General features: G+C 47.3%; 1 protein-coding gene across 2 annotated transcripts in view; it reads left to right on the forward strand.

Annotated features, from left to right (window-relative positions):
* The window catches only part of COL11A1 (collagen type XI alpha 1 chain), a 299743-nt gene that overhangs the window by 228404 nt on the left and 59202 nt on the right, over positions 1-12137 (forward strand). For both annotated transcript variants that reach the window (XM_080648023.1, XM_080648024.1), the window contains 4 exons: positions 4318-4371; positions 6039-6146; positions 7668-7721; positions 11978-12031. In XM_080648023.1, coding sequence (XP_080504149.1) covers positions 4318-4371; positions 6039-6146; positions 7668-7721; positions 11978-12031 — 270 coding nt within the window. The remainder of the gene's footprint in view (positions 1-4317; positions 4372-6038; positions 6147-7667; positions 7722-11977; positions 12032-12137) is intronic.

Consider the following 12137-nt stretch of genomic DNA (forward strand, 5'->3'; position numbering starts at 1 on the left):
AGGGGCAGGTGATGGAGGCGTGGTCAGTGGGAAGCCGCGTGGTCCTTTTCAGCGCTGAAGTGCCCGCTTGCCCAGTGGCATTGGGTGCAGGGAGCGCCCTATCCCACAGGTGTTGCTCTGGCGGGACGTGGGGAACAGCACGCTTCTGGCTTAAAGGAAACCTCCACACCAGTCGGAATTCTCAGCTTTGGGCAAGATGCCGGATTGGATCCCCTTCCGGGCCCAGGTCTCTGATGCCCAGAACGCCCTGGTATTTGCTGGGCCCGAGCAGAGCTCGCCAAGCCCACACCCAGGCAGGGCGGCCTGCAGGCGTGCCTCCAGGAAAGGCCTGTGGAATAGCGTGGCTATCGAGGGTCAGAGGCGCAGCGGGCACTGGAGCTTCGGGGGTTAACGGGGCCCGTGCCCTTCACCATTTAGTAGGCTGACCGAGACCTGGGACCCGCTAGGAGCGGGATGGAGGGGGGTGGCGGTCATAAAAGTTCAGGGCAGAGCGGTGACCTCCGGGGGGGTATCGAGGTCCTGGAACACGCCCTGGCAGCCTCGCGGGCTGAGTGTGAAAGTCACTTGTGTAGAGACGTGATTTCCGCCGTGCGTTTCTGTAGTTTGAAACTGAGGTTTGGCACCTCGGGATTTGAAAGGTAAGCTGGCGTGTGTCAGGCGGCGTGATGGTGGCGGGGCCACTGGCGGCACGTTTGTTAGCTATAGGGGTGCAGGGTGCTGGGGGGGCCACTGGCGGCACGTTTGTTAGCTATAGGGGTGCAGGGTGCTGGGGGGGGGCGCTGGCGTCACAATTGTTAGCTATAGGGGTGCAGGGTGCTGGCAGGGCCACTGGCATCACATTTGTTAGCTATAGGGGTGCAGGGTGCTGGTGGGGGCCACTGGCATCACGTTTGTTAGCTATAGGGGTGCAGGGTGCTGGCGGGGGCCACTGGCATCACGTTTGTTAGCTATAGGGGTGCAGGGTGCTGGCGGGGGCCGCTGGCGTCACGTTTGTTAGCTATAGGGGTGCAGGGTGCTGGCAGGGCCACTGGCATCACGTTTGTTAGCTATAGGGGTGCAGGGTGCTGGGGGGGGGCCACTGGCGTCACGTGTGTTAGCTATAGGGGTGCAGGGTGCTGGCAGGGCCACTGGCATCACGTTTGTTAGCTATAGGGGTGCAGGGTGCTGGCAGGGCCACTGGCGTCACGTGTGTTAGCTATAGGGGTGCAGGGTGCTGGCCTCATAGCCCCCTTGGCGCCGCTGCGGCTGGTGCGTGTTGTTGTGAGTGCTGAGCGCCCTCCACGGGGAGGAAACCCGGAGAAAGGGAAAGGGCTCTTCCTTTTGCCCAGGCCGGGGTGCAGCCGGAAAAGCAGGCGCCGTGAAATGGTGGCGGCTTCTTTCCAAACAGCCGCAAGGGCACGGTCTTCTCTTCTCTGTTCCGTTGGGTTTTCTGTTTTGTTTGCAAAGTGGGGGAGGGGATGTTTGGGGGGCAGGGCGTGTTTTTGTTGCTGTTGTCGCAAGGTCTGGAGGGAAGGTGTTGGGGTTCCTGTTGGCCGGCCCGGCGGTGTGTCCCCGCGTCACCGGGCCACGGCCGCTCCGAGCAGCAGAGCGAGGTGCTGGCCCCCGTCTGGTCTGCGTGTCCTCCGCACGGCCCCGCAGTCCCAGCCACGGTGTGCCTTGGAGCTAGTGACTTGTAACACGTGCACTTGATGCTGTCTTTTACCAAAGAAAGAGGGGCAGAGTGTCCCCAGGGGGACGGAGAAGGTCCAGATGCGCAGTGTGCGTGAGAGTGGAAGCCGAAGCGAGAGGACAAATGGAAAAGCAGATCATTCCGAGTTTCTGGACCCCAGGCCCCCAGTGTGGGGTCGGGGAAGTGAGGAGGTTCAAGACCAGAGAGAAGAGAGCCAGCTGAGCAAGATCTAGCTCATGGGGGAGGGGGAGGGGGAGGGGGAGGGGGAGGGGAGGGGGAGGGGAGGGGGAGGGGGAGGGGAGGGGGAGGGGGAGGGGAGGGGGGGAGGGGGAGGGGAGGGGGAGGGGAGGGGGAGGGGGAGGGGGAGGGGAGGGGAGGGGAGGGGGAGGGGAGGGGAGGGGAGGGGAGGGGAGGGGAGGGGAGAGGGGGAGGGGGGAGGGGGAGGGGAGGGGGAGGGGGAGGGGGAGGGCATGATCAGGATGTGCTCCACCGGAGTAAGCGAAGCTGCATTTGACCAGTTTGGTGGAGGCGGCCACCCTGGCAGCCCGTGTGGAGGCACGTCAGCCTTTCCGCTCTGTTCTGCCTCGAAATGTCCTCCTCTCAAACTCTGCGACTCCAACGATTCTCTGCTCAGGAAGGTGTCACCGCCCCTCCGCCAGTTCCCTGTTTGCCCCAAACCCGTGGGAGGCCCCTCCGGCCCACAGCGGAGAGGTGTTCCCGGCAGGACGGCGCCCCGAGCCAGGGGAGGGCGGTCCCCAGCCCGGGGCCTTGTCTTCTCGTGTCAGTGAATTTATAGGAGAGACCTGGCTGCGTTGTGAAAGCCAGTTTATTAACGTGATTACAGCGGCACCTCTACTGAAGGAAAGCAGAGCAAAGCCAGCAAACGTCTGCACCTGGCCTCGGAAGCGCGGTCGGCTCTCGGCTACACCGAAGAGCAGGCCGGGTGGGGTCCGAGGCTTACACACCTCCTGTATACACCGCCTGTCACGGCTTCAGAACTCCTCTGCTGACTGTTCGGGTGCAGATTAATTCTCAGGGTCTTTTTTTTATTATTTTTTACTTTGTTGTGGCCTTTCCAGAATTCAGGAGGAGCACCTGGCAACCCTAGCTTGCCAAGCCTTGAGGCTGCTGGCTTCCAGGGAGTAAAAATGCTCTTTCCCCCCTTCCCCTCCCCTCCCTTTCTGCATTCTCTCCCTAGGGAGGCTTTTAACCATTTGCTGAGTCCTGGGCTGGGGAAGGTAATGGCTTGTTAGCTACAAGCTGGCTGCACATTGCCCAGGCTGTTTGGCCTTGTTTTAACTTTCCTGTCTCAGTTTCCCTGTCCCTCCTGCCCTGGGATCCTTAACAAAACCACCACCACCATCACCACCATCACCACCATCACCATCACCACCATCACCACCATCATCACCACCACCACCACCATCACCATCACTACCACCACCACCACCACCACCATCTTCACCATCACCACCACCAACATCTTCACCACCATCACCATCACCACCACCACCACTACTACCATCACCACTACCATCATCTTCACCACCACCACCATCTTCATCACCATCACCACCACCTCCACCACCATCTTCACCATCACCACCACCACCATTATCATCTTCACCATCACCACCACCACCATTATCATCTTCACCATCACCACCACCACCACCATCATCATCTTCACCATCACCACCACCACCACCACCACCACCATCATCATCATCATCTTCTTCTTCACCAGCACATCTTTCCTCCCAATAACCATTTTACTCCATCTGTACCAAAATGAACCCAAATAGTCTACCTTCATTTTATTGGTAAAACAAAAACGTCCAAATTCTCCACAGTACTCTGAAAGCAGTAATTGCTCAATTAATGTTTTAAATATATGAGTAATTATTCATTCGGAATTTAGTCTTTTTCCTGAAATTAGGAGATGATCAGGTTATTTGTGATGCTTCTTAAAAGTTTAGAGTTCACTAAAGAGTGATAGGACATATTTTTATAGCCGGAATTTCTCCCGTCTTGGCTACAGGATGCCCGTGTTTCAGCAACACTGGTCTGTGCATAGGGTGCGTCAGTGAGCAATCCGTATTTACGGATAAAGGAAAATATTGATTTGCTTACTCTCCACCTGTGCAGAGGTGATTAGATAGAGAACAAGTTGAGCTGGAAAGCATTTATCTCAAGCACATGCTACAAAATGCATGATACAGAATTCTTCAGTATAAATCAGTAAATGAAGGGTAAAGACATTGTATTTGGTAGTTCAAAGTTCTTGGAATCCAAAGCTAACAGGATAATTATTTAAATATTTACTTTTTCTTCAAGTAGCACAGAATACATGTTGTCATAAGAGAATAGTTATATCCCCCATAAGATAGAGAAAATTTAATGGACACATTTCTAAAATATTTCCAAAATGTAAAAATTATTTATTTTATTAACTTAGAAAATTATTTGAAGATTTGATTAATTACGGTAAAATGGAAGAATACTGGGGAAAGGGTTAGAATAGGGAGGAGGAAGTTTTACAACGAGGATGCACATTTCTCAGAAGAATTTTCCCTAATTATCAGTATTGACATTGTACTTAGCCATATTTTATATTCAAACACCTGTTTTATTACTTGTATTTTTAGGGTGAAGATGGTTTCCCAGGATTCAAAGGTGATATGGGTCTTAAAGGTGACAGAGTAAGTGAAAATTTCCACTAGTACATACAATTATGTGCATGAGTGTGTGAATGTGCATGAGTGTGTGTGTGTCTGTGTGAGTGTGTGCATACTCTTTTAGTTAAATATTGGAAGTATCAGCACAGGATAAATAAAAATGTTTGTATTACACAAGATTTTACTCACTTGGTTTTTATATAAAAGTTAGGTATTTTAATCTTTGTGAAGATAATATAATCAATTGTCTTTTAGATGTTCTATTAAATTTCCATATTGCTTATAGACGTTTTAAAAAATCAATGCTAAAATTGCTTGAAAGAAGTGACATAATGGATTTCTTCTCATTTAGCTGTATATAGTGAGCCAGGCTGCCTGGGGACTGTATTCCTGCAACTTGTATGAATTTGTACTGTACGGTGGTTTTGAATTTTTGACTAAAAAAAACAAACTTTTTTTCTGGTAATGAATATCTAGAAGACAAACCAAAATGTGAGTCACCTGAAGTGAATTAACATTTTATTGGGAAGATGTATGTAATATCTAACATAATAGTAGCTGATCAATCTGCAAAAGGAGCAAACTGGAGACCGTTTTGATTCCCTGAAGTTCATAGAAAGCCTGTTCCCAGGATGGTGGCTACAGCGTTCATATCCTAGTCCAGCACCCGGCGCAGATGAGAACCACGTCTAAAATGGAGAATTTTAACAAATATTCCCAACAGTGATTTCCAAAGTTGCTGTTGTCAGAGAGGAACAGTTATTTCTTCCTACTGTCCTGCTAGGTTCTCTGGCTGGAGCCCTTTCAAATCAGCCTGACAACAAGGGATTAGCAAGAGAAAACGGAGAAGTTTGCTGGCTGGTGCGTCACGCTCGCACCTGGAGCACTCAGCGATGAGTAGTGGTAGCTCACAGGGGCGGTGGGCACTGTGGCTCCCTTAGCCTTTCAGAAAAGGAACAAGACGTTTCTAGAGCAGCGGCGCACACAGGAAGGGGACTTCCAGTTCCTAGGACTGCCGGTAGTTGGGAGGCACGTCGAAGGGACACTAGGGGCTCCTTAGTCAAATGTTGTAGAAACCCCTCGTGTCTGCTCTGGCTGCCGGTTGAGAAAGGACTCATTGTCTCCAGTGATTAGCTTCTGTCCCTCCTGGCTGTAAGGGGAGGAAGGACACCTTTGCAAATTTAAGTCTTTATTTTAGGCAATTAAGGGGCACAGGAAGAGAATTTTTTTTTAAATTAAATTTATTAGGAGGAAACTGGTTAAAAAGTCATATAGGTTTCACGTGTACGGTTGTATGGCACACCATCTGTTATTGCATGTACCGGCTTCTCAATGGCCTTTAGGTCAAAATAATGGTTACAAAGTGGAATAATGGGGCTGGCTTCTCCTGCCACCCTATATGATCTAATCTTGATTCTTATCTCTCTCTCTCTTTTGTTCTGCAACACAGATGCACTAAAATCAGTTTAATGATATACAGAGTAGCATGGGCTTCTGTCGGTTGTCCAGCGTCAAACTATATCAATTGTTTGTTAATTAACGTCCAGCACTTCCAAGCCTCGTTGTCATAGATAAATCATGCACCATCAGGCCGGGAGGTGAAGAAGATGACTTCCTGATAGGCTGTAATCTCTGCCATTCAATCGCCAGTCTGTTTTAAGTTTCAAAAATGCTGTTGCTCTGCGTTCCAGGGAGAAGTTGGTCAATTAGGTCCAAGAGGAGAAGACGGTCCTGAAGGCCCCAAAGGTCGAGCAGGTCCCACTGGGGACCCCGGTCCTTCTGGTCAAGCCGGAGAGAAGGTCAGTGAGCAGCTCTTAAGCCCACAGATGCTCTTGAAAATGCTCCGTGGTCACTTAACAGTGTTTTTAATGATCCACGTCGGGAATGTAGAGGATCCTGTTAAATTCAAGCATGTCCAGAAATAGTTGCGAGCCACTTAGCGACAGGAAGGCGTTGCTAGGTGATTTCCGTCTCTGCAAACATCACCCAGCGCCCGGAGGGCTGGTCTGCCTAATGTCCATCTGTGCAGGGCTGACCTGGAATCGGACAGCTCGTCAGTTCAGTCTATAATGGCAAGGTCAGAAATCCTAACCCTAACTTTTTACCAGCCTTCATCTCGTAAAATACTTCGTTCGTTAAGTACTGCTCGTCTTTAATGAGTATGTAGTGACTTAGACTTGCTTTTATTTTGTCTAAATGGACATAAGAAAGACCGGTACTGTGTGCGTCTAACGTTTAAGACGTTGGCACAGATTCTGTAAAGTGCGCTTTCATAAGATCTTAAGAAAAACGAATCCCAGTAAAATTCCACAAACACCTTTTATCCATCTATTTAATTTAGTTTCCTCCCCATCTATGATTTTTAAGGTAACGGGTTTCCAGGGGGGCCATTTTTGGTTAGTATAGCATTTTAATCCTCCAAGTTTTTGTTACACATCCGTGGACACCAATGTCAGGTATCGTTGGTTGGAGCATTTTTTAGATGGAGATACAATCTCATTGCACTAGAGCAGGGGTGGGCAAACTTTTTGACTCGAGGGCCACCATGGGTTCTTAAACTGGACCGGAGGGCCGGAACAAAAGCATGGATGGAGTGTTTGTGTGAACTAATATAAATTCAAAGTAAAGGAGCAGAGGGGAGAGCAAGAGAACCGGATAGAACAGCCGGATCCGGCCCGCGGGCCGTAGTTTGCCCACGGCTGCTCTAGAACAACGTGGCTGTACGTTCGAGCGCCCTCCTGCAGGAGTCAGCACGCCACAGAAATCATTACTTCGCTATCACTTGCAACCTGTGTGTATTTATTGATGCAGATACTTGAGAGAGAAAAAGAAGGAACTGCTCAAAATTGGGTCAGACTTTCTTCATACAGTTATTTACCGTATTCAGCGAGACAAGGGTAAAGAACGTGTGAATGCTGGCTCTGTATTTATAGTGAGCACGGAAATATTTTACCAAAAGGACGAACTTTCTCATCAACATCAGCTAACTTCCAGGAACATGGGATGTTGTAAGAGCTTCGGTGTTTCCTTTCCTCGGGCTCGCCCGCCCCCCGCGGCTCCCAGCTCCCGTCGCCCCGGCTCTGTGCCCCAGCGAGGGCCCCGTCTCTCGGGCAGCACGGGGGCGAGTGACCATTGGCACATTAGAACCTTTTCCTCTTCGGATGAGGAAACGGAGGGAAAGTGTGGCGGAAACTCGAACATCTTTCTAGTGTACAAATACGTGGTCCTTCCAGGAAAATGACTAAAATGATCATTTAAGCTGAATTCAGAATGATCATTTAAGCTGAATTCAACCTGAATTTTATTTTTTTTAACTTTAGGGGAAGCTTGGTGTTCCGGGATTGCCCGGGTATCCAGGAAGACAAGGTCCGAAGGTAAAATGATGAGCTTGGCTTTTAGAGTTTATTTACTGACATTTTGTAGAAACAGTTAAAATTGGTTACCTTTCTTTTTTTTTTGGGGGGGGAGGGGGGCCTATAATATGACATTATCCTGAAATTTCACTTCCCTTCATTCAAAATGCTTAATTATTAGACCTGTTAGATCTTGTAATGTAAAGTGTGTTATCAAAGAAGCACATAGATTACCCTATCACAATTTTTTAAAAAATGTTTGATAACTGTATTCCAGTGCAGCTGTTTCCCGTTGGAAGTCTATCTACCTTATCTAACGCATTTATTACTATTTTTAAGTTTATCTTTATTGTTGACATTATTACAGATGTCCCCCCTCCCCTGTCATTTACCTCCTCCACCCCGCACCAGCACCCCAGGCCTTCTCCACCCTCATGTCTGTGCCCAGGGCCTATGCATATGTGTTTGTACGTTATTTGGTTCATCTCTTCCTGCCTCCCCACCCCCCTTCCCTCTGAGATCTGTCCATCTGTTCCATGCTTCCATGTCAAATATATCTTTTTTTGGGGGGGCACCATTCAACCTCCTCCACCACCCAAATGCTATATTTTCCTCATTGAAGTGTACATATGTTATGGATAAACAGAGATGGTTTTAAAAATACATGTTTACCCGGGTGTACTAATTTTCCTCAAGCTAATGATAGAACGTTGTTACGGCTGCACTTGTTGCATTGACTAGATACAGTTAAGTGGTTCAACGAGTTAATAGATAAATGTTGGTTATTGATATTTAAGGTTGTTAAATACCCATGAGATTATCTATCTGTGTATCTATCTGTTTATCTACCATCCATCTCTGTTTGACCCATTCAGGCTTGACAGAGTAGGTAGAAATAAATCCTAATTATATAACAATCCGCAAACATTTATTTATTAAGAAGCTTCACAAATAATCAGTGGGAGAGAGAAACGTCCCTTCTCCTCACAAACGTGAAAACAGGCACGCATCGTCACGTGACAACACTATTTTAGGCTTACTGTGTGGTCTTGTAATTTTTCTAGAAAAATTATCTCCTAGAAAATACGTATTATACATATTATAATTCATATTTCCTCGGTAGTAGGAGGTGAACATGACCCTTTGGGTCCTGGCAAAATAAGAGTCCTATGTCTCTGATTGTAAACGAATGCAGTCATCATTCCCCGTCTGTGGCTGTGTTTCAAGCACCAGTTAGGAATTTTCCCATTAACTGCTGTCCCCACTCCCCTGTCCTGCCTCTCAGTTTCCTCCTTTTCAAATGCCAAGCATTTCTCACAAGTGCTAGGAGTGAGAAGACATTCCCGCCCAGCCCTGGAGGTCGGCTCTCCTCCGTGACTCCCGGAATCATTGATCTGATTAGGAAGGTGAAGTGCAGTCATGCTGGTGCTTTGATGTGAAAACCCAAAACTGTCATGTTACTTGAATTCCCTTTTATGAGTTTGACATCCTTATGTTTTGCTGTTTTTCACAGGTCAATTCTCCGTTCAATATTCTTTGAGTTTGAAATTTTAATCTTTATGATTCTCTATAACTTTGCTTCATGCATTTTATTCTCCGCTCAGAAACCATTTATGTTTCTCAGTTCTACAATCAAAAATGATTGGCACATCAAAGATCACAGATAACTTCAAAGCTAACTTTCCTATGTGGAAGCCAGTGAATTTTAAATAGATTTAAATCTTTTTTTTGTATTAAAAGTCAAATGTGGCTGCTGATCTCCTTCCAGCAATTTAAAGACTATAATTAGACAATATAACTTATCCAGTATCTTACTAGCAAAATCTCGGTGGGTATTAGATGCACCCATCTTGTGTACGGTAACATGATAGGTAGCTATTTCAAAAAGTAATACCTATTTTAAGACAGGACACCTGGATGGTTAAAACAGCATTTACAATACTTTATGCTTTCACACTGACTGGCTGGGCCTATTTGCCATTAACTTTTGACTTTTGGCCTCTGTGTGCTGTTTGCTTTTTTCTATTTAAAAGCAGATGATGTCTCTGCATGGAACTTAGGTATCTGGTGATAATTCCTTCCGTGAGCAAAAGAAGAATGATTTAGTACAAACTGCTTAGTTGTTAGATTGGACATTTTTGTCTGTTCCCCATAAATTTCTTAGAGTAGAAGCTATATAAGAAAATAAATTTATTAAAAAGGAAATGGATGCATAAGAGCCATTTGTTTTAGTGGAGTTTCTCTAAATGTGTTACTCATCTAGGCCACTCGGGACAGAAGTGAATGTTTGTTCCTAAATAAAATCTGATAGAAGTGAATTATTTTCCTATTCAGTTATACTCGCTTATCAAATTCCCAGCGTATCACCAAGTAATATTGTACCAGACACAACGATCTGATTCTCTATAGAGAAAGAAGAGGCTTTGAAAGCCTTCAAAAATGTAATTTGCAGACATGTCCCCCATCATGTGAACATTACGCATCCTAACGTTTGTCCTCGGGTCAGACATGGTCATCTCTACGAGCAGAGAGATAAATCGGGAAATGGGTCATAAAAATAGCTTAGCCGTGCGTTCAGGTTAGCGTTTTGACCATCAGCTACCACGGGCTTTGCACCCTTTCCTGACTTGGGGAGGACATGGGGATGGATGGCCTCCATTCTGTACGTAAGACCTGGAGACACTGTTAATAATGCGGATTCCTGAACCAAAGGTCTGCGTGGGACCTGCCGGCCAGGATGGTAGCCATCGCTCCAGGTGGTTCTGACACAGAGAAGCCACCTATCACTTGGAGAAACAGTAAGGGGTAATTCAACCCAAATGAGTGGATTAAAAAAAAAAAAAAAGCAAAAAGGGTGTCCCAGTCAAAGAAGAATTCATTGTTCTCCTCCCACGCATGGGACACGTGTCAAATAGGACCGCCGTCTACTCTTCGATGGGCAGTGCACGCGTTGCTGCATTTAATTCCCACGATGGTTTCAATAGGAAACGTGAGTTTGTGGAAACACGCTCTACCCCGTCCCAGGGTCTGATAATTAGCCAGTTGAGCAGCACGGATCGGAACCCTAACCTCTATTTAATGAGACAGTACCGAGGCAAACAGCCACAGTGCTGTTCACAGGACTCTCTGAGCCAATGGAAGTCTGGACATGTGCACAAGGAGAAATGGGGGAATTAGAGTATATTTCATTTATAAAATGTGGCTGTTTGTAGGGAAAATGACATAACGCTTTTACTGTGCTTATTACATCTTTAGCCATTATTTATTGCTATCATTGTCGTTTTTAAAATATATATATAGATAGATAGATAGATTTTTTTTTTTTATTGAGTTCAGAGAGGAAGGGAGAGGAGAGAGAGAACCATCAATGACAAGAGAGAATCATTGATCGGCTGCTTCCTGCACGCCCCCACTGGGGATCGAGCCCGCAACCCAGGCCTGTGCCCTGACCGGGAATCGAACAGTGACCTCCTGGTTCACGGGTCCACGCTCAGCCCCTGCGCCACCTCGGCTGGGCTCACTGTCAGTTGTACCCCTTGCCTTCCTTGATTTCAATCTCCCCCAAACTCCTTGGTACCTGTGAGAGGTTGACTGCCCTCATTTCGCAGAAGAGAAAGAACAACTATGTTCAGGCAGAATGAGGAACGCCCCACAGTACTTAGGTGAACGCTTGACAAAGACAGGTCTTGAATTTATGTCTTTGAAATTCCCAGAGCGGGACTGGGCTGCTGGACCACAGTCACACGTCACACAGGGAAGGTGGAGGCAGATGTTCAGCGTCTGTGACTTGATCCAGTTCTAAAGACATAAAATTACTCAATGAAGCGTGCTATGTAGACTCATCCCAGAATGTTAATTCAGGACAATAGCGTATGAAATGCTCATTTTAATATGTGATTATTCATATGGAAACATAGGATTCTTCCTCAGAGTTGAAGCAAGTAGGAAGGGTTAGACGTTAACCATTTACTGACTATAAAATGCCCTGTAGTTGCTATTTTCTAATACGAGACATGACATATTTGATTCATGATTTTACCGAGAGGGAAAAAACTGAAAGTCTGTTTTATCCGTTCATGCTTCCGATGCCCCCAGGATCGCGGACGCCCCTGTAAGTGCTCTTTAAGTACATGGGTGGAGTTGGTGTGGCGCATTCAAGAAACACTGTTCACTCACACGTGACCAGCTTGTGCGACGCACTGTGCTCTCAGAGACGGCCCGCCTGTGGCTGAGATGTCAGCTACCAAGTTCACGGTGGGCCGTTTCCATTTTTGCAGGGTTCCACCGGATTTCCCGGCTTCCCAGGGGCCAACGGAGAGAAGGGCGCACGGGTACGATGATGAGTATATCGCCTGGACGCGCTAGTGTAATGTGTTTGCCCGACCTCCCCTCCCGGCCCCACGCGGTTCCCTGGGCCTGCTAACCCTGACCCCGTCT

Source organism: Plecotus auritus, assembly GCF_963455305.1.
Source record: "Plecotus auritus genome assembly, chromosome: 12".
Taxonomy (NCBI): domain Eukaryota; kingdom Metazoa; phylum Chordata; class Mammalia; order Chiroptera; family Vespertilionidae; genus Plecotus; species Plecotus auritus.